The sequence below is a fragment of the Carica papaya genome, chromosome 1 (genome assembly GCF_054855325.1).
Source record: "Carica papaya isolate Zhongbai chromosome 1, ASM5485532v1, whole genome shotgun sequence".
NCBI lineage: Eukaryota > Viridiplantae > Streptophyta > Magnoliopsida > Brassicales > Caricaceae > Carica > Carica papaya.
The window spans coordinates 34,207-59,639 of NC_142309.1; the positions used below are offsets into that span (position 1 = coordinate 34,207).

At 34.0% G+C, this 25,433-nt stretch overlaps 5 protein-coding genes and 1 long non-coding RNA gene across 10 annotated transcripts; 3 read left to right on the plus strand and 3 right to left on the minus strand.

Moving 5' to 3' along the window:
- Nucleotides 1–2,446: 2,446 nt before the first annotated feature.
- On the minus strand, nt 2,447–5,675 carry LOC110818739 (uncharacterized). 2 transcript variants are annotated; one of them, XR_015813218.1, is made up of 5 exons: nt 5,370–5,675; nt 4,745–4,826; nt 4,413–4,522; nt 3,522–4,059; nt 2,447–2,846 (listed from the first exon to the last, which is right to left on the minus strand). It is a non-coding gene; the product is annotated as an uncharacterized LOC110818739 (long non-coding RNA). The 2 variants fall into 2 exon arrangements; XR_002540525.2 differs by having other exon boundaries at nt 4,745–5,675.
- A 579-nt stretch (nt 5,676–6,254) lies between these two features.
- LOC110818745 (uncharacterized) lies at nt 6,255–11,456 on the plus strand. Of its 2 annotated transcripts, none has more exons than XM_022047719.2 (6): nt 6,255–6,519; nt 7,055–7,446; nt 8,283–8,428; nt 8,676–8,952; nt 9,820–10,092; nt 10,697–11,456. In XM_022047719.2, exons 2-6 carry the CDS (start codon nt 7,138–7,140, stop codon nt 11,177–11,179), a joined length of 1,488 nt encoding a protein of 495 aa, XP_021903411.1. In that variant the 5' UTR covers nt 6,255–6,519; nt 7,055–7,137; the 3' UTR covers nt 11,180–11,456. The 2 variants fall into 2 exon arrangements, with proteins under 2 accessions (XP_021903411.1, XP_088063496.1); XM_088207370.1 differs by lacking the exon at nt 6,255–6,519 and adding an exon at nt 6,569–6,689.
- Nucleotides 11,457–11,724: 268 nt separating this feature from the next.
- LOC110818728 (DUF1262 family protein (DUF1262)) lies at nt 11,725–13,655 on the plus strand. The gene is made up of 2 exons (XM_022047699.2): nt 11,725–12,503; nt 12,605–13,655. Exons 1-2 carry the CDS (start codon nt 12,187–12,189, stop codon nt 13,449–13,451), a joined length of 1,164 nt encoding a protein of 387 aa, XP_021903391.1. The 5' UTR covers nt 11,725–12,186; the 3' UTR covers nt 13,452–13,655.
- Nucleotides 13,656–14,161: 506 nt separating this feature from the next.
- On the plus strand, nt 14,162–17,384 carry TSBTYPE2 (tryptophan synthase beta type 2). 2 transcript variants are annotated; one of them, XM_088207523.1, is made up of 6 exons: nt 14,162–14,362; nt 15,120–15,390; nt 15,533–15,749; nt 16,021–16,558; nt 16,654–16,752; nt 16,891–17,384. In XM_088207523.1, the coding sequence occupies exons 1-6, from the start codon at nt 14,299–14,301 to the stop codon at nt 17,145–17,147; spliced, it is 1,446 nt and encodes a 481-aa protein (XP_088063649.1). In that variant the 5' UTR covers nt 14,162–14,298; the 3' UTR covers nt 17,148–17,384. The 2 variants fall into 2 exon arrangements, with proteins under 2 accessions (XP_088063649.1, XP_088063604.1); XM_088207478.1 differs by having other exon boundaries at nt 14,164–14,362; nt 15,120–15,456.
- A 189-nt stretch (nt 17,385–17,573) lies between these two features.
- LOC148269035 (prohibitin-1, mitochondrial) lies at nt 17,574–21,549 on the minus strand. Its single transcript, XM_088207581.1, has 6 exons — nt 21,386–21,549; nt 20,417–20,597; nt 18,893–19,009; nt 18,561–18,731; nt 18,273–18,485; nt 17,574–17,986 (listed from the first exon to the last, which is right to left on the minus strand). The coding sequence occupies exons 2-6, from the start codon at nt 20,591–20,593 to the stop codon at nt 17,789–17,791; spliced, it is 876 nt and encodes a 291-aa protein (XP_088063707.1). The 5' UTR covers nt 20,594–20,597; nt 21,386–21,549; the 3' UTR covers nt 17,574–17,788.
- Nucleotides 21,550–22,382: 833 nt separating this feature from the next.
- Nucleotides 22,383–25,208, minus strand: LOC110807211 (Biotin/lipoate A/B protein ligase family). 2 transcript variants are annotated; one of them, XM_022032260.2, is made up of 4 exons: nt 24,711–25,207; nt 24,053–24,291; nt 23,584–23,732; nt 22,383–22,785 (listed from the first exon to the last, which is right to left on the minus strand). In XM_022032260.2, exons 1-4 carry the CDS (start codon nt 24,887–24,889, stop codon nt 22,549–22,551), a joined length of 804 nt encoding a protein of 267 aa, XP_021887952.1. In that variant the 5' UTR covers nt 24,890–25,207; the 3' UTR covers nt 22,383–22,548. The 2 variants fall into 2 exon arrangements, with proteins under 2 accessions (XP_021887952.1, XP_021887953.1); XM_022032261.2 differs by lacking the exon at nt 22,383–22,785 and adding an exon at nt 22,956–23,367 and having other exon boundaries at nt 24,711–25,208.
- Between the last annotated feature and the right edge of the window lie 225 nt (nt 25,209–25,433).

The following is a 25,433-nucleotide window of genomic DNA, read 5'->3' on the forward strand; positions in this document are numbered from 1 at the left end:
AGATTTTTTGTTAATTATATATTTGGGTTTCTCTTAGCCTAAGGATGGGTAGTACTACCTTTTTCTATATATATATATATATATATACCAATAAGAGTATTTGGAGGGAGACAAATTGAGAAACATACCTAAACTTAAGCTATACTCATTATTTCCTATTACTCTGTCACAGTTTGACTTTATTTATTTATTTCCGTTTCTTAGTTGGTATCCCTAACATTTATTTCTATTTTTGTCTCAAAGCCAAAATGGTAAACACCAAGATGACAATGGGAGCTTTTTCTAATTTTCTGCAAATACCTTACATGGCAGCGGGTAAGGACTAATTAAAATTAAGAATAACAAGTTATGTACTACAAACTTCTATATACTAAATTCATTAATGTTTTAATTAAAGTGACACTTTAATTTTAGTTATAAATCAAATCTAACTATTAATAGTATGATTGATACTTTTTTCACTATTATAAAAAATGACGAATCTGACTGAAATTTTTTATTTTTATATATCATTGTTAATATATTATATTATAATTAATATATTTATCTTATATAATTAATAAAATATATAAAAAATTTCAAAAAAAATGAAAATAAAATTCTATAACAATTTTTGTGCATTATTAATTAACCTAACATTGGCACTAGTTCATGCCCTTTTATTTTCTAATATTTAGGGTATCATTTGCTAATTTTTGTATATCGAAATTACATCTTTTATGGTCAACGGAAATTAAAAGATTTTTTTTTTTTTTAATTTTCTTTTTTAAAGACACTTGAGTAGGTTTAAACACCTATTGATGTCATCACTTGTTGATTGATTTAGTTTGTCAAACATTAAGGCACATACTTACTGTATTACTCATTTTTAACTGGTATGATAATTTGAGCTAACCTATTCAATTCTCAATCACCTCATCTAAAAAATTAAAACAAATGTATTATATAATACAAAAATTACTTAGTTTATCTTTATGTTTCAATCAGTGTTTGACTTTCTCTAATAATCAAACAGTTTTCATATTTTTGTTTATTTCTTGGTTGTTTCAAAAGGTAACACAAGCTTGAATCTTAATAATAATTACCGCTTTAATCAACAATAATCACTCAATATCTGAAAATAAAACTCTATCTATTTAGATTTATAATAAGAATATAATTAATTATGTAAATTAAAATAATATTAAATTAATTAATAATAATAATTTTAAGTTAAATTAATGCATGATGAGTAAAATAATAAATAAATGATAACTTTAATATTAAATCAAATCCACTAATAAATAAAAAGAACAATTTATTTTTTGAAGAAAAAAGAAAACAAAATCAAATTAAACTTCTCTATAAAAAAATGACGAAATAACTGACATCAGCGATGATGTTACAGAGAGGAGAGAATGACAACCTCATTATTTCTTTTCTTTTCTTTTAAGCAGCCACTCAACCTCTATATGTATATGTGTATATATATATACCCCTTTCTATTTCTCTTCTTCTTCCTTTTCTCTTCTCTTTCTTCTTTCTCTCTTTCTTTTCCGCGCAGCCTCTCTCTTTCTTTAGATATTTTTCTTTTTTCCGTGCAACACACATATATACATGAGCTGCAGCCCTAATTCCTTTTTTTTTTTTTTTTTTTTTTTAAATTACTAATTTGCCCTGATTTTTTCAATGGGCTGGATGTTAACACATAAACCTTTTGGCAGGAACCACAACGTAGAGCCTATGCACACGCCATAGATCAACGAGCAGTAGAGAGAACACATTACAACACCAACCAAATCTATAAGTTTTTTTCATTTAACATTTTGGGACTGGAAAAAAATGCTTCAACATCTTCCCTGCACTAGTTTTAAATTGATTACCGATCGCCCAGCATTAATATGGTAACTATTGATTTGCATGAACCAGTCGTTAGTTCAAAACAAGAGAGCATTATATCTGCACAATTTAAGAATCCATTCAATAAATAAAAAGCTTTCTCCAAGTAATTGTAATTTACCATCTCTAATGGAGCTCCAACAATGCTATGAGGCAGTGGGATGCACTCCACCTGCGGATAAGCAATCAAGAAAACTCATGCACAAAAAGAAGGATTCCAATCCTAAATGACCACAAGACATGAGAGGGTGTTCAACTCAGGATTATTTTTGTGTCTAGAAAAGCTCATGAGCATTGACAGTGTTCTAAATTTATTTATACCTTTAGTGAATATTCATAAGCTTATGAGTTGGACAATACATAAGCTCTTGCAACTGCATTTTTAGAAAGTTATTAGAGTTGTATTTGATGCCCTCAAACAATTTAAAAAATTTTCTATTTTAATTTTCAAATGTTTAAAACATAGTAAATTTGTCTTTTTTTTTTTATTTTTTTTTATTTTAATAAATCTAATAGCTTATAAGCTATATTTTTTACTAAGTATAAAACAAATGGATAATAAATAGTATTACCCAAAACATTAAGAGCTATTTTTAAAAGTAACCTTTAATAGCTTATACATCACTGAAGAGTTCAAAAGTTATACAACTTCAAAGCTCCTATACTTCAAGCCAAGCCAACCCAAACACCCACTAAATGATAAATACAGACCATAATTCATAAAAGCATAAAAACGACATTCAGCAGTCCAAATTATGGACGGAGACAAGGGTCAAAATGTTCATCCTTGTTTATCAAGTATCTTCCTACATGCAAAGTTCTTCCCCTCCACCCCTTTTAACTTCTTCTGGGTCTCAAGTACCACTATAACATGCAAAGTTCAAAGGTAGAGTAACAGAACCTTCAATTTTACTTTATAAATGAGAAGGCCAAAGGACTCCTTAAGTTTTGAGGCTCAACCAACAAAACTGAAAAAAAAAATGAAAAAAAATCTCATGTTAGTTAGAGGGAGAAATTTAGCCTTTAGGGCTGTCTCAGTTGCTCTCTGCATTGTAGAAGGACAAAATTTTCATCAGGATTAGGAACTGTACCCTGCACAAAAGCCTTTTGAGTCTTATACAGAAGATGAAGTAATGTCTCACCTAATAAGACATTTTTCTTTGACATATGTTGCAAAGTCAACTAGTAAGACATTAAGAATGATAATACCGAAACTATTATTATTTTTGTTCGTTCTATCAAGTTAAAAGAGCCAGAAAATGTAGGGTTAACTTCAACCTTTACACTGTAATTCCCCTTTTTTTTCTTGTTAAACACATTAGGAATGAAGTATTTTGATTTATAAAGAGGCAAGAAACATAAGTAACCAGTTGGAGCTTAATTAAAGCCCATAAAATCAAACACTTGAGATGATTTAACAAAGGAGTTTGAAAAGATTCATCATCTGTATTTCAGATGCTTATAACCCATCGAAACCAACATAAAATTGATTTTCAGGAAGGATTAGAAAACTATAAGACTAAGATGAACCAACTGAGGAAAAAGAACTTACATCAACTTTATATTAGTCATGAACATAAGACATACTGCTAATAATGATTCTGGATTTCTGTCAAAGAAGTTATTCAATTATTCTGAGATACCTTGTTCATCAGCAGCTCTAACAGCATTTATGTTTGCAGTTCCATTAATTTTATACATATGTGAGTTTGAGCCAAAACTTCCAATGCACGAGGTCTGCATCATTCAAAATTATCAAATTAGTAATATCAAGAACAGGGGAGTGGAGTAGGTTTTAACCATTCAGGTTTTAGATTAAGGGAAAAAGAAAAAAAAAAAGAAATATCCCCAGCCATGGATTGCAGAGACTATGCATAGCCAACATGGAAATGATTAGAGTATAAAATTCAAGGACACTTTATCATGGCTTCTTTACAGTGTTTAATCAGAGTTACAGAAGAACCAATGATACAATACAAAAGAGGTAACTCCAGTTAGTGCATTCTCCAGAGAATCAGGTGAAAGAAGATCTCGTGTTGTTTAAAAGTTTTATTTTAGAAAGAAATGCAGAAGACTTCAGATTTGACAAGCTGCAATAGAATATGTATTTCCACTTCCAGAGAACCTCGATGCCAAGCCACATTGTTAGCCCAAGAATCATTCCAAGATGACCTTCCAGACCTAGTAATAGAAACAAATGTGCAAAGATTTCATCAAATAGAATGATGACCTTCCAGAACAACATTATGATGTTCCAGGATATGAAAACAATAAAGCGGTTGAGAAGAGAATTAGCTGTATCATGAGGGTAATATTTACGTGGAAGTGAATTTTTCCAACAAATTAAAACTTTTATTTATTTCCATCCAAATAAAATAAAAGACCTGCTAAGGCTTCATAAATTGAGACCACGCTCTACATATATGTGAACCAACAAATCCACTTCCACCAAGAACAGTAGCTGAACCATAGAAAATCAACAACAAACAACAAACTATATATCAAGGGAACACTTTATGGTCATGGGAAATTACTCTTTCTCCTGGATGCTTCGTGGCATCTTGAGTTCCAGCAAGCTCAGATTTGATGAACCTTGCTAGAACCTGTTGAAATGAGTCTCTCGTTTCCACTCACTGCCCTCGAACTGTCAGCAAAAGCAGAAACAGTATAAGACTAGGGAAAATTAGTTAAAATGATCAGCATATAGTTTATGCTTATCATTTGATTTATCAGACTTTAGTACAAATATATCCCAAACTCATAGCCCCATATGCCCCCCAGAAAATAATTTTAGTGAAAGTGAATACTAGTTGTTCAAGCCCAGACAACAAGAACAAGAAACTAAAGGGTCTAGATTATTGTTTACTCATGCTGCCTTCACTTTTTTTCTTGTGGTCTTTTGTGCAGCTCACTCCAATCGCCTTCATCTTCTTTACAAATTCTCCAACCTGCGAAAATGTTCAAAAATTTTGCAACACAATGGTGATTGGTACTATAAGTCTTTTACAGAATATTTCTGTCAAACTGCAACTGTTTGCCACTGCCACATTTTGCAAAATTCCAATTGAGCCATGCCCATCACTTTTCTGTAATCTCGACCGTGACATCAATTCCTAATTTTACTAAGGCTATGCTTTGAATAAATTAATAAAAAAACTACATTGTCGTCATAGGTCAAGGCATTTTAGCCTTATTCATACCCTATCAAAAGAAAAAAGATAAATTTCATTCAGAGAATACAGAACTCAATACTCAACTTGCTTTTCTTAATTACTTATCATATACTCAACAATGGGTGGGGGGAAGGTGGAAAAGAAAAAGAACCATAAAGACAACAATGAACAAAAATAATTAAAAATGCCATCGGAGTTCAAGAAAGGTATTGCAGAAGCCGTAGCTTCTGAAAATCCATTCTCATAATTAAAGCCCTCAACTTCAATGAAATTTATTATCTATAACAGAAATGTAACAAAAACCCATTAAAAAAATACCCGAATTGTTTACAAAATTAGCGTCTTTGGGGAAATTCATCAAAAACCCAGATGAAGAACCACGAAGAAAAGTTCAATGTCCCGGCTTCATCATTAAGAAAAATGGCAGAATAAAAGTTGGAAGCACTCAATGATAAGCAATTAGTAGACTCTGGAAAACGATGCCCTCAGGCGAAAACAAGAATCACGGGCGAGCTCTGTTCGTTTCTGTGAAGAATCAGAATCGTGATGTAGGTTGATTGTTGAGGAAGAAAACTCGTTTTCAGCTCTCAACTCCAGAATTCAAAAAGGAAGAGAATTAGCAACATGGAATTCGTAATAATTTTAATGAGTATATTTCTTAATTTATAATTTATAAATAAAAATATAATATTTATTTATTATCAATAGTTTTATGTTTATTATAAATTACTTCTAAAATATTTATTTTAAAATTAAATAATAATTTATATTAAGTTAAATAAATAAAATAATTTAACTTATTAAAATAATTTTTTAAAAATAATATTATGTATCATAACAACTAACTTCTATTATTATATTAATTTTTTATCATTTTAATATTTAGTTTGATTTTATAATATGATTAATAAATTTTGATATCGTATTTTATATTTTTTACTACAAATTTTATTAAATATTATATTCTTTTTCAATTTAAATTATTTTTATTAAAAATCATTTCAAAACATTTTTACTTACCCAGCGCACAAATATTTAGTTGAGGCAGACATAGAATAAGGATATAAGTAAAAATAATGTAAAATGAATATAATTACACTAAAAATTATTTATATAGTTTATCTTTTTTTTAATATAAATAATTTATGCAATTAATCTTAATTTTATTTTGGCGTATGGAAAACCAAGACATGTTTGTTTTGGAGTAAAAATTCCGAGACGTCCAAAAAGAATAATTTCTCACCGAACAAACATCAGACATCCATGCAGTATCCCCTTTTCTTTTTCCATTTAAAACTAAACATCTTTTTGAGATTTTCAATAAACAAGAAAAAATCTTTGCATCGAATTTCCAACCTTTTCCTTTTCTTCTTCTCTCATCAGTGCGCTGCTCTGAGTGGATAGAAGAAAGTAGGCAACGAGCAGCAGTTCCAACAGAGCCCGGAATCAAAGTTGAGGAGCTTTTCAGGTATGGAGATTTTCTACCATGCATTTCATATATGTTCAGTGGATTCCATTTTCGCCCTCTGTTCTTCCATTTCGTTCCTCTTTCGAGCCTTCTTATTATTAATACTAAACCTTCATTTTGATCGGAACTGATGTGGGCATGTTACTGTTGAATCTCTCAGTTTTGTCTATGTCTGTTTCTGGGTGATCCTTTGTTCTTTTTAGCTTCTTAATGTTGGTTTCGCGGATTTAGCTTGTAATGGGAGAAAACCCATTGACAATTTGATCTAAATTCCTATAGCCCGTCTTATGAGATATAAATTTTTAATCAAATTAGTGAAAGATATAAATTTTGCCAACTTATGAACTTGAAGCCTTTACTTTTATGGCTAATTTCCTGACTGTGAGTTCAGCTGAGTATTGGCTGAATTAAAAAACAATGAGACTACCACGTAACTGTGATGAATTCACTCATAATTGTTAGTTTGCATGAAAAACGTTTAACAATTTGTTAAATATTGGAGGCTTTGCTAATCTGTTGGGTTTCTGTTTTACAGAGAAGTAGCTTGTGTTTTTTTATCATCCCTAAAGTACCCTCTGATCTGAATTGGAGGTCAAGGTAGGTGTACCAGAGAGAAGTATGGGTAGTCATCAAGAGCCCAAGAAAAGAGTTGCATTTATTCTGATTGATGGGTTGGGGGATGTGTCACTGCCATGGTTTGGATATAAGACTCCTCTGCAAGCAGCCAATATACCCAATTTGGATGCCATTGCATCTGCTGGAGTTAATGGTCTAATGGATCCTGTTGAAGTAGGGTTGGGTTGCGGAAGTGACACAGCTCACCTTTCTCTATTGGGATATGACCCGAAAGTATACTACCGGGGACGTGGTGCATTTGAGTCCATGGGTGCTGGATTAGCTATGTCACCTGGGGATATTGCATTCAAGGTATTATTAACTAATTTCAGTTTTCAGATTTTGTGTTTTACTTTGTTTCCAACTCTGTTGTTTTAGTATTAATGACCCTCTCGATTTAGAAAAACACGGCTAGTGACCTGCTTCTATTTAAACATGTTAGTTATTTGCTTCTATATTTCTTCATGGCATGATAATACCAGAACAGTGAGTCTAATTGATGATAAAGGATTTTCAGTTTGATGAAAGTTAATCTGGATATGGGTACCTATATGAACAAAATAGCTTGGGAATCAATGCAACCTCAGTAGTTGGGTGTCAGGTGCAGCACAGAAGTTGGAAAAAATCCATTTTGGACAGAGACAATAATGACAAGTACTGTACATATATCTTCGTTGATTTACCTACTTATTTGCTTCTATATTTTGCACTGCCGCAGATGGTTAATTCATTGTGCAATTGGGTGAAATTGTTCATTTTTATACTGATCTTGTTGTTTCAAAGGATTCTTGTCTGTACTATATTATGTTCCTGAAGGTTTGAACAAATAATTGGGAAACCCTTCTCCTAGAAATATCCATGATCGCACTTAATGACTGACAATAAAGTGAATGATTATTCAATGAGGGCGCTTACGCTTTACTTCTACTAATACCCTATTGTTTAGTTTAAATTTTGTTCTTAAGTTTAAATTGGTTCTTTTAACATAATAATCACTATAACTATTTTAAACTGATTGATTATTCTATGAGGACGCTCACTCTTTTATTTTCTTCTATTAATACCCTATTGTTTAGTTTAGATCTTACATTCTGAAGTTTAAATTGGTTCTTTTACTGTTATAATTACTATAACTATTTGACCTGCAGTCAAATTTTGCGACCTTGGATGAGAAAACAGGAGTAGTTACCAGTAGGAGGGCTGACAGGCACTTTGAAGAAGAGGGGCCAATACTTTGTGCAGCACTGGATGGAATGAAGCTCCCACCTTTTCCTGAGTATGAAGTTAGAGTCAGGTGCAGGTTTTTCTAGTTGCAATAGCTACACTTGTCAATTGACATTACAATATCTATAGCTGCTTGGTTGATATATCATTTTTATAACTTTTTGTTACATCTATAAAGGTATTGCTCTTGTAATGCAATACAATAAATTCTCTAGTTTTTTTACTAGAATAAATATCTCAGTTGTTGCTTTGAAGCTCCATTCTCCCAATTAAAATAACTAAGCAAGCTAAATTTGACATAAAGGCATCCTCTACAGATATGCAACTGAACACAGATGCGGAGTGGTTGTGAAGGGACCAAGACTGAGTGGAAATATATCAGGAACAGACCCTTTGAAAGACAACCGCTTGCTTCTGGAAGCCAAAGCTCTAGATGATACAGATGAAGCAAAGCACACAGCTGCAGTTGTTAACGAATTATCCCGGGAGATATCAAGAATTCTGGTTTCTCACCCCCTGAATTCAAAAAGGGCTGCAGAAGGGAAGAATATCGCAAATGTGGTCCTTTTACGAGGTTGTGGTATTCGAATTGAGGTTTGTTTCACACTTTTTGTAGGTATATCATCATTAACTCATTTAAACTCAGAAAAATCCTTAGGCAGTCAAAATACTTGCATGTCATAACTTGTGAGTATGCACTTATTGCAATAGTTGTGACTTCCATATTTTTTCAATTATTTTTTATTTCTTTACTATTTAATTTTTAGGAGGAAGGTGCTGATGTTCAGGTGTTAAAGAACTTATCATTACTCCCTTTGTTTGTCAATGCACAAATGTTTAGGCAGTTTCCTTTTTTGATAGAAATGCCCTTTAAGCCCATCTGTATTCTGTTAAACAGTCAGACTATATTCCCATTTGGCGCTAGGGAAACAACTTGGATGTGGGGGCAAAAATTGGCAACATAAGACCTGCAGAAATTTCTAATGATTCACGTCCTACCATATAACAAAGACTCGAAAGAGCCTATTATAACAAGTTTTATGTTTAAATTTTTGTTCAAGTCATGGTAGAAAGTCCCAGGATATTGTTATTGCAATGTAGGTTTGGAAGTTGATGGTTTTGTTCACCATGGGAAAGTAAACGTATGGGACAAAAGGAATTTCTCTCCGGTTTTGTGTGTGCTTGTGTGTGTGTATTTTCCTATACATACATATATATTTATGTGTAGTTTTCAGGAGGAGATAAGTTCTTGAACCTTTGTTAAAAGGATTAAAATGACAGCTTCTCACATTTTACTTCAATGGAATAGTAAGAAATTTTGTTGTTTGTTAAAGGTTGGAACATCACAAATTCTTTTAACTCTAGAATTTATGTAGATGTGAGGTTATTAGAGACTTTTGGTTAGTTGTATATTGGATTATATTTTCAAATCTATCTTTATTTCCTATTTGAATACTGCAGGTCCCTCCGTTCCAAAAGAAACATGGCTTGTGGCCTTGTATGGTAGCTCCCACCAAAATTATAGCTGGGCTGGGCTTGTCACTTGGTATTGACATTCTAGAAGCTCCTGGGGCCACTGGAGACTATCGAACACTTTTAACTTCCAAAGCCACTGCAATTTCTGAGGCACTCTCAGCTCCTTTGAATTCTTGCCCTCGTGTATTTGTACCAGGAGAGGATGAGCATAAGCCAGGGAGATCAGATGGCTATGATTTTGGGTTTCTCCATATAAAGGTGTTTACTTTTGAAGTCTGGCATCCTAATCTTTGGTGTCTTGAATAAGCAACTGTTTCATATTTCTTTATTGCTTGCTTCTGGAGCAGAATCTGTTTTTCCTTAAATTTCCTTCTTATCCTATTGATATTTTCTCCTAATATTTGTCCAGTCCAGAAAGATTCATATTTGCATTCAAATTTAAAATTTTTGGCAGTTTTTATTTTTATTTTTGGTAGCCATGGTGAGGCCCAAACCTACCATCTTCAAGCATCACGACGATGCACGTGCCAGCCGGCCAACAGTCCGGGGGTTGGCATCTTTAATGTTAAAAGATAATTTATCAGCTCTTGCAAATTATTGGATGACTGCATTCAAGCTCATAAGATTTAGTCTAGAAGAACATTTTATCAACTGGAATATCTGAAAAAACTAATTGCAGTAATAATTCCTGGCTTCAAATTATGTGTTCATATTACCCTTTACCCATGAATTTTTTTCTCGTTGTTTCTCTTTATATTTTCAAGTTTCCTGATTAGTCATGTAATGAACTTTGTATGCATATGAAATTACAAGGCTTACCTTGTCATGGATGTAACAAGATTTGGACACCTGGATCTTGCAGGCTATAGACGATGCCGGTCATGATAAGGCAAGCTTATTTAAAGTAAAAGGTTTGGAGGCAGTAGATCGAGCTATAAGGCAGCTGGCCAAGCTACTCTGGCAGGCAGAATCAACTGGGAAGTTTGAGTATTTTCTCTGTGTCACTGGTGATCACTCTACTCCTGTTGAATATGGGGACCACAGCTTTGAACCAGTTCCATTTACAATGTGCCGGTTGAAAGATTTTGTTGGGGCAGTAGGTGGGGAGTCTGTTGTTTTGGAAACTTCCCTTGATCCGTTTCCTCTTCCAACAGTTCAGGCTGGTGAAGACTTATCTGAAGATTTTGCGGTAGTAGGAGACACAGAAAGCAAGCAAGTGACAGCATTCAGTGGTGATTCAGTTGTAGAGTTTAATGAGATAGCAGCAGCGAGGGGATGTCTTGGGCGTTTTCCGGGTGGAGAGATGATGGGAATTATTAAGAAATTTCTTCAACTGGATGCATGAACTTCTGGATTTGGATAATATAGTTGCCTAATATAACAGTTTCGGAGTTCCCAAGGATAGCTGGAAAACCATAGTGCTTTGGTTATTTATATTTTCCAAAATTTTGGAGGTTTAGTTTGACAGAGATAAAAAATAAATGTAATATGTGCACTGTGCAGAACAAGTTGATAAGTAACTGAAGGCCCATTTTGACATAAGGCAAAGTAAATGTATTACTTGCACTGCGCAGAACAAGTTGATGTAGCTTGTTTTCAACAATAACAAACCCTCTTTGATAGTGTGGAGTCTTTTAACCTTCTCTTGCTGTCTTATGCATGTAAGTGGACTTGTAAGTGCAGAAGGTTAATAGTGTTCATTTTATGTTAATATATAGATATATATATATATGTTTATACATCTACCCACCAGAGAGAGGAAGTAGGGGACTTCAACTTCTATTTCAGTCCGTACATATATCATACAAATTATTTCAAATATTTCAATCAAGCATAAAAATATATAGATGCCCATTTGGATTTTAGCTAATAAATCCCTGGGGATAATTTGATTTAGTATGATTTTTCTCTCTGAAAAGCAGAAACCAACAAAAACAAAAAGTGTATTCTTTCATCTCCTTTTTTGCCTTTCACTTGCAGCCTAGTTATGTTATCAACAGGACAATTTTATGATATTTCTTCACTGAATCAGTTTGAAGATTCAATACACCACCAGAAAAAAGTAAGACAAAGTGAAGATAAAGTGGACAATAAAGTAATCACTTTCTTTCTCTTCTTTTATCTAAATTTTCCTTTGCTTAGTTAATTTTATTAAACTAACATATCAATTATCAAAACTTTCTGAATCCACATACTGATTAGACTCCTAAAAATATACTCTCTCCAAAGTATATTGTGAAGATACACATGACATCAACTTGTATTATTTCTTAATTCATAAGAAACAAACCACATAAATCCCCTCCAGCCTTTTTCTTCCTCCTCAGTCATGTACCTTTGAAGCAGTTAGAAATGTATGTCACAAGGCCTCTTTCGATGTACCGAAAATCTCCAAGCACTCTTTCATCGGAGCCACCAGAAGGTCCATATTCAGGCTTTCTGATCATAACAGATGAAGAAGCTGAAGCAGAAGACACTTTCTGTTTTGGCGGATGCAAGAGGAGGAGGGTTAAAAGCTTGCCTTTTCCTCAAGACAAGATACTGGCAGTTGTTGATTCACCAGATTATAAAGATACTAGTGTCACAAAAGTGTTGTTTATCCCAGTTCTTGATCAGCCTTTATCGTCTAATCATTATTATGTTATCCGGGCAAAAGGCAAATACAAAGGGTAATTTATGTAACATACGGTATACATATGCTTTTCTTTTGGAATGTTTCATTTGGATTTTGTTGAAAGTGTTTTGACTGAAAAGAATTTCAAACTTGCAGACAAGTATGTGTATGTTCAAGTCAAATGGACATGGGATTTTATTGCTTCAGAAATGTGATCAATGACAAGAAACCAAAACCATTTGATCACAGAAACATATACCAACACATGAAAATCCATCGCCACCACAGACATAGCTTTTTTGCCAGGTCTGTTGCTCCTGATGGCTTTCCTCCAGCATTTCTCAGGAAAAAAGGATGGGAAGTTCACAGCTCGAGGTTATACAGATCAAGACTAGACGAAGCATTAGGCCTCGATGTCTCACTTCGAAGACACCTTCCTAGCACCAACTTCCCCATCTCGAAGAAATCATCAGAACCTGTAGTGGTTGGAGAATGGTACTGTCCATTTCTGTTTGTAAGAGAGGAAAACAGGCTGAGACACCAAATGGAGAAGTCTGTGTTTTACAAGATGACACTTGAGCAGTGTTGGGCACAGATTTATGGGTGTGAAAATACTGGGAATGGAGATAATGTAGTGAATATCAATAAAAGGGTGCAAAGGGAAGTGAATTATGTGTTTGGTTTAGAAGCTATGAGGGATAACAAGATTAGTCATGGAGGATTCTACTGGTATCGAACTCGAAATCAAAGAGTAAGTTTGGGATTAAGTTATGTAATTGTTGAAAAGATGAAATGGGTGTTAGAGGAAGTAGGGTGGGTAAGTGGAGGAGAAAGAGAGACAAGAGTTGAGAGAGTAGAAGAAAAGAGAAATGGTGAGAATGATTGGAGGAGATTTGGTTGTTATGTGCTGGTAGAGAGCTTCGTTTTAAGCAGATTGGATGGAAGTTTGATGCTGAAATGTGAATTTAGACACACCCAAAGGATTCATTGCAAGTGGGAATGAGGAAAAATTGTTGTTTTCCTCCTATAATTTCTTAATGTATGTATTGAATTGCTTTTGGTAAGAAAATACATTAAAGTAAAAAAAAAAAAAAAAAGAAATATAAAATAAAGATTATTATTATTTTGTGTAATGTAATTTTCTTGTCTTGTAATCAAACATGGAGCAAAAAATTAATCGTGAAAATAACACTTCAAAATAATAGAAGTTATAAATGATGTTCTCCAATCAGTCAAGTAAAATTAAATTATTCACCAACTTGGAGGTTTGGGGATGGATTAATTTTAACAAAAGATTATAATGTTTATTTTTTATTAAAATTTTTACAAAGAAAATTATGTAGATAATTAATAATTTTTTCTTTATTTAATTAATAAATTCGCAAAAATAAAATATTTTTTTTAATAGTTCAGATTCAACACATCTGACACAAAAAAAACAAATATTTAATTAAATTATATTACTTGTCAAGTATAAATGCATCATAACTAAGTTTTTTAAATTAAATAGTAAATATTCATGTTTAAACTAATGATATTATTTAACAAATAATTAAATTATTGTACAAAAACTATTGAATATAAAATGCATATTATATATTGGATTTTTTTTTTTAAAAAAAATCAAATTATAACATAAAAAATCATGGGTGGAATGGTATGATTCATTTCTTTACTATGTATGCCCTGAAACAGGAAAATATGGTGAAGTATCAGTCAACTATGAAGTGAAGCGACCTGGCATTGATAAGTTGGGTACGTGTCCACTTTCCATTCACATTGCTCTTGAAAACTCAAACTTACTCCGCTGCTGTGCTCAGAACTTTCATCGATCATTTTCCAGGACTATCATGTCGCTTTTCTCTGCAAACCCACTTCATCTCCAACCTTCATCCTCTTTCATTTCCTCCAAAGGTAACATCTTTTTTTTTTCTTTTTCATTTTAATGCGAAACAAAATTATGTTGAGTTTGACTCTACTTTTTGTTCTTTTTCGTTTTGTGTCCATGTTGATCTGTTTCTCTTTTTTGCTTTCTTCGCTCGTGAACTGATGACTGCATGAGTGAAGTCAACAGGGATTTCAGCACTGCATTTGCTTTTCTTTACCTGAGATTTAAGTAGTTTTACCAGTTTTGTAGAATAGTGTTGTGACCCAGTTGGGGGACATGAAGAGAAACATCCATTCTTTTGTTTTAGGTTATAACTAAAAAGTTGGTAGACATTGTCAGAACCTTTTGGACCATAAGTAATTGAAGACCCTGAATTGATTTTCTTATTTGAATCATATCTAAGCTTATTTTCATATGCTTTGAGCATATATTTCACCAAGGCAGTAATTAGGACTAATCTGAACTGGTAGGGCAACAATGATTCAATTTACTATTTTCAGTATTATCAATTTTTGTATGCATATCAACCCAACTATTCAATGTGTTGTAGATGAATCCGATTAAGAAGAAAAAAGATAGAACCTTTATTATGTTATGGTAGACGTGCAAATAAAGGGTAAGAACTCTGGGAAAAAATGGTGCCCGCATCTTTTTCTTTTAAAAGGCCTTAATCAAATATGTTTACTTGATTCTGGAAAACACTAGTTCCTCAATTTTCTTTTGCTCTATTTTTTGAACTCATTTTTTTTCTGATTTTTCATTTATTTTCTCGTTTATCTTCAGCTGATGAGCAACAGTTTAGCTGTTTTTCCCTTAAGAGAAATCTGTTGTATCTGAGGTCTTCAAATGGCTGTAGACTAAGAGCAACAGCAGCTCTAAATTCTGATTGCAAGAGTGTAATTGGAATTCCTCATCAGTGGTACAATTTGATTGCTGATCTTCCGATAAAACCTCCTCCTCCATTGCATCCTAAAACTTTTCAGCCAATCAAGCCTGAGGATTTGTCTCCTCTTTTCCCAGATGAGTTGATCAAGCAGGAGGCAGCTAACGACAGGTACATCGATATTCCAGACGAAGTTCTTGATGTTTACAGGCTTTGGCGCCCAACTCCTCTGATCAGGTTTCCTTTGTCATTTGATCTAGTTCCCATTTATTTCTTATGACAAGGAAATCTTATATGGCTTTGTTGAATTTAGAGCCAAGAGATTGGAGAAGCTACTTGGGACACCTGCCAGAATTTACTATAAGTACGAAGGTGTTAGTCCGGCTGGATCACACAAACCCAACACAGCAGTCCCTCAAGCTTTTTATAATGCACAACAAGGCATCAAGAATGTTGTCACAGAAACTGGTGCAGGACAGTGGGGCAGCTCTCTGGCTTTTGCTTGCTGCTTGTTTGGTCTTGATTGTGAGGTAAGTAATGAATGAATCTTGACCAATTGATTTATTTGCACATTCAATTAAACTCAAATATCAAACTATATTGATTTCTCATTTGTTTAAGTAGACCTGAATCAATGGAGTAATTGCATTACAATACATCTTGATTTCACAAAGTTAAATACCAGCGGATGGTATTGAATTCGGATTCATCCACCCTGTAGAGTACATCAGCTTGACTGAACCATATAGATTCTTTTCTGGTTCTTGATTTCTTTATTTGATTTATCATATCACCATGCAGGTGTGGCAAGTTCGAGCCTCATATGATCAGAAACCATATCGTAGATTGATGATGCAAACATGGGGAGCAAAGGTACACCCATCTCCATCCAGCATCACTCAGGCAGGTCAGAATATCCTTCAGATGGATCCATCGAACCCGGGAAGTTTAGGAATAGCAGTTTCAGAAGCTGTAGAAGTTGCAGCCAAGAGTGATAATACCAAGTATTGCATAGGGAGTGTTCTCAACCATGTTCTGCTACACCAAACTGTTATAGGAGAGGAGTGCCTTCAACAAATGGAGGCTCTTGGCGAAATACCAGATGTGATCATAGGCTGTACAGGTGGAGGGTCCAATTTTGCAGGACTCAGTTTCCCATTCATCCGGGAGAAACTAAAGGGAAAAATGAATCCTGTTATAAAGGCAGTTGAACCTGCAGCCTGTCCATCGCTTACTAAAGGCGTCTATGCATATGATTATGGCGATACAGCAGGGATGACTCCATTGATGAAGATGCATACATTAGGCCATGATTTCATCCCTGACACGATTCATGCCGGTAATGATGAATTATTGTTGAGATCAGAATCTAAGATTACTATTTTTGGTTCTTCATTGATATGTTTCTCTCCATGTTTTTTTGTCTTCCTGCAGGTGGTTTACGGTACCATGGAATGGCTCCTTTGATCTCACATGTCTATGAACTAGGTTTCATGGAAGCAATTGCAATTCCACAGATTGAATGCTTTCAAGGTACCAATCACAAAACATGATAAACATTATGGTTAACTTCATTAATGGCTCCTTTAACTGATATGTGACGTAAACTTTTTGTAAACTAACTTTACAATTGAAAAAAGGATGAACATAATCGCGATATGTTTCATGCAGGTGCCATTCAGTTTGCAAGGAGCGAGGGAATTATAGCAGCACCGGAGCCGACTCATACCATTGCCGCAACTATCAGGGAAGCCCTGTGCTGTAAGGAGAGCGGAGAAGCAAAGGTTATATTAATGGGAGTCTGCGGGCATGGTCATTTGGACCTGCCCTCTTATGATAAATTTCTGCAAGGAAAGTTGGTGGACTTGTCATTTGAGGGGAAGAAAATCCAAGAATCATTAGCCAAAATTCCTCAGGTGGTACCCTGAAGTGAGAGTTCAAAATTTAGTATCAATTAACTTAGTTTCTTATTAAGGATAATTTCACAAATATAGTTGACATGGAATTTACATTTATTGTTTTAATAATTTTTCTGCAGACTTTTCTTTTTAATAATTTAGGGTTATTTTCTCTTTTGTAATAATTTGATGAATTTATATATACTACTTAGTTATTAAAAATATACATTTTCACCCAAAAATTTAATAATATTTTATTTTTTATAATTTGTTTAATTTCATAATAATATAAGAAAAATTTTAGTGATGTAAATGGAAATTCGTAGTTATCTCTTTAAACAACTTCAAGAAAAACTGTTATCAAAAGAATTTTTGGCACAGTTTAAAAACCAGAATCTCAAGACTTTGCCAGATGAAAAATCCTGAATCCGCTACCAAGACCAGAGATGAGCTCGGTTAACAAAAGGATGATTTATAAAATTATTCACTGAAATATACCCAACCGCTTCTCACCTCAAAATTAAACAGGTTTTTATAGCCAATTGACAATATTCCTTGTCCAGATTATCCCTCCCCAGTTTAAAAGATCCAAATTAACAATAAACTAACAATTTTCAGAGAAAACATTCTCATATTGTGAAACCCCAATAAACAAAGAACAAGAAACCATCCTATTTCTTGGCAGTGGTGGTCTCCAAATTCATCTCCTGGAGGTTCAGCAACAAATCTTCTGAGCTCAAGAAAACTTTGTTTGCGGAATTCGAGATGGTGTGTGCAATTTCTCTGGCAGCTTCGATCTTTCTGAGCGTGATAAATGCCGGATTGTTAGCAATAGCTTGACCAATGAGCTGTGCACTCTTTGCTTCTCCCTGAAAGCCGCAAAACAGTTATCCAAGTGCTGTACCATGAGAATCAACTTACATGAAGAAGAAAAACTCCGGCTTCAAATATAAATATCTTGAACAATGAAAATCGAAGAGATAGAGAAGGGCATCACTCAATAGAATAACAGTAATTGTTGTAAGGTAACGGTGCTTGAATATATGTAAATCATTTCCCAATGGCCAAACAAGGACATGAAATCAAAGAAAGCACATCAGCTTTACCAGTTCATCTATATTCTAACATAAAGGGAAGCAACTATTTCATTCTTACCTGTGCACGGATAATAGCACTTTTCTTATCCTGTTCAGCTTTTTCTACAATAAACTTAGCCCTCTCAGCTTCCTGCGCAGCCACTTGTTTTGCCTCAATCGCAGCTGTAAATTCTTTTCCAAATGTCAGGCTTGTGATGGACACATCATCTAATGCAATATTGAAATTAGCTGCCCTCTCCGTCAAAATCTTCCGAATTTCCCGACTAACAGCCTGAAAGAACAAAATTTCTTACTCGGAGCATAAATCTTCACTCAAATTTACAATTAATAATTAACTGTAACCTACCTCTCGTTGAGTAATAAGTTGGCTGGCATTGTACTGAGCTACAACAGCTTTCAAGGTTTCATGGATAATAGAAGGCAGAACTCTTTCACTATAGTTCTCACCAAGAGTTCGATATATCATAGGTAACTGGTCAGCCAAGGGACGCGTAAGAACTCGAAGTCCAATCTTCACCTGCATAATTATATGTGTTAGAATTCCATTAAATCCTTAGACTATAAGAGAATCTTCCCCTCTTAAAAACTCCACATTAATACAACAAGCCCACTTCAAACTGCATCAGCTAATAGCATATTCCAATACAAAAGACATTCAGAAAGCACAAAAGTAATTACCATCTGGAGATCGCGACTTCCAGAAGTACTTTCCACAAGGTAGGGGCGTGCACGCACATCATAAATGACAGGCCTTTCAAACCATGGAATCATAAGGTGAGTACCCTCAGGGTAAACCTGCATGCTCAACCCAAGAACACTGTAGTGATATATAGTGCATTAAAAGCAAAAGTCAAATGGCTACCTCATTTCACAATTTCAATGATTATAGGGACTATAAATTATTTGGTTAGGAGAAAAGTACTTTCTTAAATAAAACTATGTCCAAAGCTATTTGTATGGCAATTAGCTCTAGGTCCTGCTAATCGCATAATTATTGATCATTTCAAAACCTTATTAAGATGAAGGAAAAATACAAATGCACTAGACAGACTGCGGAAGATGTTTTTTAACCGTTTCACAAGCAATACAATTTGTTCAAAGAAAGTTAATACAACGTTCATGTGAATGATATCACAAAAATCCTGATGTGTGCTACCCTAGTGCCAATTTCCATTGTGCTTAGTTGGATTTTTTTCCTTTAAACAAGCAAAAGTGTTGAGGGAAACCAATTGACGTGTTGGTGTGCAACAGTTGACTGCAGGAATTTGAAGTTAGAAAATTTAAGAAACAGGGAAGAACATGGAGGAAATACTGAGGTGAGAAGAAAGAACAGTAGGAAGCAATAAACAAGAAAAAGGAAAGCAGAGAGGGGAAAGCGGAAAGATAGAATGATGCAAGCAGCAAGCTAAAGGGGGAAAGGGAGATAGAACAAGAAACTCTAGAAAGAACTAAAACTGAAAGATTTTCATCTCCAATCCGTTCTCTTTATTCAGGTTACTAGCCTTTATGTAGACACTATCCACAAGTTTAAGAGCAAATAAAGAAATAGAAAGATAATATCAAAAGTTACTAAACCTGATCAAATTCAAAATCTTCTAAAACCAACTACTATTTCCAAATATGCTGATAATTTAACGATACCCATATCATAGTAATCGAGAAAATCTGTCTTCTCAATAAAAAAATACCACTGAAATTGAAAATAACTGGGAAGGAACATAAAAATCGAAAGGGTCAAAGGATAAATTTGAAAATAAAATCTAGAAATGGTCAATGTTACTGTCATATCCTCCTTGACATAGCAGATGACACTAATCTAGCGCGTATGTATTAAATAAGGTACTAAGCTATATAAGTTTTATTCCCCTGGAAGTTAGATGCCCAGAAAAACTTACACCAACAGGAAAACTATGTTGAAGTTATTTGAAATAATTTTCAGTGAAAATTTAAACATAGAATATCCCTTGGTTACAAGAGACTGGTAGCAAAGAAAGGCAGAATATGGATGTAAATGACTAAGGAACTACTTGCTCAGCATAAGCATCCAACAGAATTCAACCACCGCAAGGACAACGTCTAAATATATGACAGGTGAATTAATGATTATATTATACTTTTTATTTCACAAAAAAAAAAAAAAAAAACATCTGCATACATTAGAGAAACCTTATTACTAAAAGTAACTCTAATAATCATACTAACCTTGTCTTTAATACCAACTAAACGATTAAACATGATGGCGCGATGTCCTCCCTCAACATTATAGAGGCTGTTAGCAACTGCATACACACCAAGGCCACCTATAATTCCCAACTTAATTAAAGCAGAAGCGGCACCACCACCTGGCACCTTGGGAACTTTAACATTGTTGAAATTCATGTCCCTGAACAGTGAATACGTCCAATTTAGATGCTCATATAGCAAACAAATTGCAAGAGAAATAAAAAATATGTCAAGTTACAACAATGATAATTTAGAAACCATCAAACAGTAGCAAGCCATTGTACTAAAGGAATGAATGTAGAAAAGAAAAGATGCCAATGGGGCGCCACCCATATACAAAAGATTTATAAGTCAATAAGCATATCTACAATTGAACCAAAATCATCAAGGTTAACGAGGTCATATCCCAGAACAATGGAACCAAAATAGTGAAACCATCTACTCTTAATGTTGCCAAAAATATCTTCTTTGTCTTCAAAAGTTCTATTGTTTCTTTCTTTCCAAATGACCCAGAAAATGGTGAGGGGAATGAGTCTGAAGTTCTGATTCCTCCTGCACACCAGTTCCCAAGCATATAGTTCATCTTTGACGGAACCCGCCATCACCCAGCAGATACCCAAAAGTCCATAGACCATGGTCCATAAATTGTAACTAGTAGGGCACCAAAGCTAAAGATGATTACATATGCAAGCAAAAGATGTAAAACTAACATAATTAGCAGATTAAGCATATGCAAGCTGCTTACCCAAATCAAAGATGGACTCTATTAACAAGGTTCAACACAAACTCAAAACCAACATTAGATGTCCCTATTTAAGCACCTTGCAGTAAATAATAAACTAGAACCCATGGTAAATGAAACAATTTAGCACCCAAGAAATGAAACACTATAAACTGGAAAAGGGGAAGCAGAATGTGTAAATAAAGTAAAATGGACGAGACTTCGACCTGTCCAAAGAGGATCCTGAAACCGTTGACCGTGAAGCTGCCGGTTACTCTTCAGGAAAATTTCCTTTTCAGCGATGGTGCTTGAGAAGGAGGTGAGGTTCTGAGAGAAGGGCGAACGAAGCTTCCCGCACCAGAGAAGGATTTAGGCGATGCATTAGGGTTTAAGGTTGTGGGCTGAAAAGGAAATCAACAATGGAGTTGGGCTTGAATTTATTAGTCGGGGATTCTTGGACCTGTGAGCGATGAATTAAAGTAAATTGGATTGGGTTTTTAATTTAATGGGTTTGAGTCTTGGAGATTGCATTTTTCAATAATAATGCTTATTTTATATTTTCTTGTTTTGAACTTTTAATATCAATTGATAAGTTTTATTTAACTAGTAATCGACTCGACTCAGTACATGATTTAAACTGTATTATTATTGTCTTACTAGTAGAATAATACGTTAGGTTTATAAAAATATCAAGAATGAAAAAGTTAAAAGCTATATTTGAAAGACATTAGGTAAAATAACAGAAAAAATATATTTAACTGCAAACACATAACAAGTGTATATTCATGGCAGCAAAGTTTTACCATATCCGAATGACATTTCATAAGCACTAGCTAAAGTGTGCCCTAATTCGTGTTTTATAATTTTGATTGTTAATTAGATTTGAAAAAACAGCTAGTTTACTCCATTGTTAATTTAACAAAAAATATAAAACTCATTATTAATTAAAAAAAAAAAAAAAATGTACTAAAGACAAAACTGATGAACACAGGACAGTTGTCATCTTCAGAGAAGCGATTAGTATCTAGCAAACACCATTCTTCGTTTTGCCTTCATAAATTATAATCAGAATGTTGAATAATAAACTTCTCTTTCCAAATTAAAACATTATGATACTTAATCGACCTATTTAGTTCAATTCCCATTTTATTTTTCACAATTTTTCTTTTTTTTTTTTATATCTATTATAAATATTAATATTCTAAGACTACATACGAATGAAAATTGAACCAAACTGAACCTAATATTAACTCATTTGATATGCAAGAATGGAAGAACAATTATATAGTCTCTAAAAATAAAATAATTTTAAGTAAACTTCATAAACCTTGCGGAAACTCGAAAGCTTTCCATCTCCAGACCAACAAACAGTTTTATTGTCATCAAGCCCTTAGCCACTAGAAGCAATGTTCTCAGGACAAGATGCCCAAGCTTCCGTAAGTTCCTGCTTCATTAGCAGCTTGGTGGACGGAATAAAATTTTCCGATCCACAATCTTCATCAACCGATTCCAACTTCACTGGCCTTACTGCAAAATAAGTTTCTGCTGCTTTAACAATTTTCTCAACAAAAACTGATCTTGGCAAATATTCTTTCATTCGACATATAAAATCCATGTGTCTCCTTTCCTGCATGAAGGTCGGAACCATGGACTTCAAATCTTAGCCAAGCAAAGCACGTGATATATTGTAACTCATTTTTCCCCCAGGAACAGATAATGCCATGAATTGAGGATACCCACAAATTATTAAAGGCAATTAATAAGAAAGTAGGAGATCTAGTAGGAGATCTGGAACTGTTTATACATGAAAATATATTTCTGTGTGAACTGGTATTTATCTAAGATGAACATAAAGTTTTATATATGTTCTACATACATCCAGAAGTATGATGAACCATAAAAATTCCAGAAACTGGAATACCAGAAAATATACCAGCAAAATAAAATGCATAGGCGACTAAGACCAAGAAGCCTAAAGACCACCAATAACCATTCCAGTGACCATTGCGTTATGCCATGAAATTCTACAGGTGGATCATAGGAGTGAAAATTTCCAGTGGTGTGTATCAGGCACTTTTAGAGCAACAAATCTGTTTCTTTGTGTAAAATGCGACATGTCTTACATCCAAGCTACTACTAGCAATAGGCATTCCAACATAGAACAGCCAAGACAATTGATGACAAGATGCCTGGAGTTCATTTGCTGGCACTAGCAAGGATAAACAAAAGTTAAAACACAATCTAAGACTTGCCCTAATTTTTTCTAAGTTTCAGTTCCGAGAGGATTTAGCATAGAACTTAGTGGTACTAAGGAAACCAGAGAATTAGTTTAAGAACAAGTTATACGGACTGTATACTGTAGCCAATGTTCAATGACAACTTCATTTAAGGAGACAACAGAACAGAAGAGTAAATGAAATCTTACCAACCGATACTTAGGAGCCCGAACAGGTAACTTCAGATAGCCCATGTTTCCAACTTCATAATCCCATAAAAAAGAGGTGTGGTGTAACCATCGGCTTTTGGTTATTGATTGAGCATTTCCACCAAACTTACGATCACCGAATACATAATCTAAGGAAAGAAAAAAAATTGTATCAAATGCTGAGCATATGAGACTGTTAACAAACTACTAATAGCCAATCCAACATGGATAAGAGTCAAACATGACTTGTTTTCTTTGCAAGTAACTTCCAATAGGAAGAACAAAAACTGCTACAACATTCTTAACTAAACTTTGATCTATAATCAACTCCATATTATTTTTGTTTTCAAGTTTGTTTCTTCCAAAAGAAAACTTCTTTTATACAAGGTTACACAAGATAGTAACATTTCGGAAACATGGTTGCATAAACATAAGAAGTTTTCCTCTATGAAAAATTCTACCAAAATACCATTCTCACGAAGTTGAAAATCACCAATCCCTTGAAACATTTGACTGTATAACAAACCACTCCAAGACATTATTGATCGAGGATAAGGTTGTACGCCAGGAACATCATCCTTGTTACAAATGAAAGTGACAAAAACAGTATCCTTGTCAACAATAACAGTGCCTCCCCCTGTAAATCTTCTAATGACCGGAACTTGATCTTTCAATACACTCCCAAGTTCAAGAAGTTCAGAAGGTTTCCTATATATGCATAGAAATATAAATATGCATGTCATTGACAAAATATAGCCACGATATTTCAAACATAAAGAGCTGGAAAGGTATGGCACTGGAATAAACTATCATATATGATCATTACAATTTAGTGGTAAAGAAATAGGAATTGAATTTAACCAGGCCATAAATCAAAACCAGATTAACATTCAAGATTGAATTTCAACCGGCTAACACTCTTCTTGATTAGAAGTTGTATATCCAAAATAACATAAGAATACAAAATACAAAACACTATTGGTTTAGAAAAATCCAGTACTATGAGAATAATCAACATGCTGCCTTCTTCATAATTTAACTACAAAAACCAAATCATAAGCCAAAGCAAATTTTGCAGTGAAAATATTTCCCAGTAACAATTGAATGAAAAAGGTATTATAGATTACCCTGAAATCCCCATGACAATGGTGGGAGCACTCGTTCCATCATTGATAAGGCACCAATTATCTGTGGAGGTCCTAAGCAGTCTTTCCTCCAAGCGAAGTTGCTGCAAGATAGGTACTTCTCTGAATCTAACCACATTCATCAACGGGAGTCGTAAATCTTTGACTCGACATACCGTCATTGATGGCTAATTTATCACAATTAGCAAATTAACTGGTTTTTTTTTTTTTAGTAATCACCTTCGCAGAAGAACATAAAATTACGACAGTAAATAGGCGAACACAGTGGGCCGCCGCAGAAGAAAAAGCGGCAGGAATATGGAGATGGCTGCGACGGCGGAGCTGGAGAAGGAGCCGCTGAGAATAGTTCGAAGAAAGGGAGGGCGTTATCGATGTTGGTTCGAAGAGGATGAGGATGGGGAAATGGTGTTCGCTGCTACAGAGAGAATTGGAAAAGTCAAAAGTGACTTTTTTTGTGTTAGACTAAAAACTGTAGATGATGTACTCCTTCTCTTTACCATGTATTTTAGATTTGTCATCAGGAAATTGATTATAATTAATTAATTAATGATTATAAATTATCACAATGAAATAATTAATTTTTTTTTATAATACAGTATTTAATTAATTTGTTTTTATAATACAGTATTCAGTAGTGTTTTGATTTGGAGTAATTATAAGTTTTCTAAAAGCACAAATAAAAATAAGTATGAATTATAAATTATA

Coding starts and splice junctions, on each gene's coding strand:
- LOC148269035 (XM_088207581.1), bottom strand. CDS start 20,593: ATGAATTTCAACAATGTTAAAGTTCCCAAGGTGCCAGGTGGTGGTGCC. Junction 18,486..18,560: donor AACTTATTACTCAACGAGAG/GTAGGTTACAGT, acceptor TTGTTCTTTCAG/GCTGTTAGTCGGGAAATTCG. Junction 17,987..18,272: donor GTGCTATTATCCGTGCACAG/GTAAGAATGAAA, acceptor TGCGGCTTTCAG/GGAGAAGCAAAGAGTGCACA.
- TSBTYPE2 (XM_088207478.1), top strand. CDS start 14,299: ATGTCGCTTTTCTCTGCAAACCCACTTCATCTCCAACCTTCATCCTCT. Junction 14,363..15,119: donor CTCTTTCATTTCCTCCAAAG/GTAACATCTTTT, acceptor GTTTATCTTCAG/CTGATGAGCAACAGTTTAGC. Junction 16,559..16,653: donor CCCTGACACGATTCATGCCG/GTAATGATGAAT, acceptor GTCTTCCTGCAG/GTGGTTTACGGTACCATGGA.
- LOC110818745 (XM_022047719.2), top strand. CDS start 7,138: ATGGGTAGTCATCAAGAGCCCAAGAAAAGAGTTGCATTTATTCTGATT. Junction 7,447..8,282: donor CTGGGGATATTGCATTCAAG/GTATTATTAACT, acceptor TTTGACCTGCAG/TCAAATTTTGCGACCTTGGA. Junction 10,093..10,696: donor TTGGGTTTCTCCATATAAAG/GTGTTTACTTTT, acceptor TGGATCTTGCAG/GCTATAGACGATGCCGGTCA.
- LOC110807211 (XM_022032260.2), bottom strand. CDS start 24,889: ATGACGGTATGTCGAGTCAAAGATTTACGACTCCCGTTGATGAATGTG. Junction 23,733..24,052: donor TTTTCAACTTCGTGAGAATG/GTATTTTGGTAG, acceptor TTCTTTCCTTAG/ATTATGTATTCGGTGATCGT. Junction 22,786..23,583: donor GGGCTCCTAAGTATCGGTTG/GTAAGATTTCAT, acceptor ACCTTCATGCAG/GAAAGGAGACACATGGATTT.
- LOC110818728 (XM_022047699.2), top strand. CDS start 12,187: ATGTATGTCACAAGGCCTCTTTCGATGTACCGAAAATCTCCAAGCACT. Junction 12,504..12,604: donor GCAAAAGGCAAATACAAAGG/GTAATTTATGTA, acceptor TCAAACTTGCAG/ACAAGTATGTGTATGTTCAA.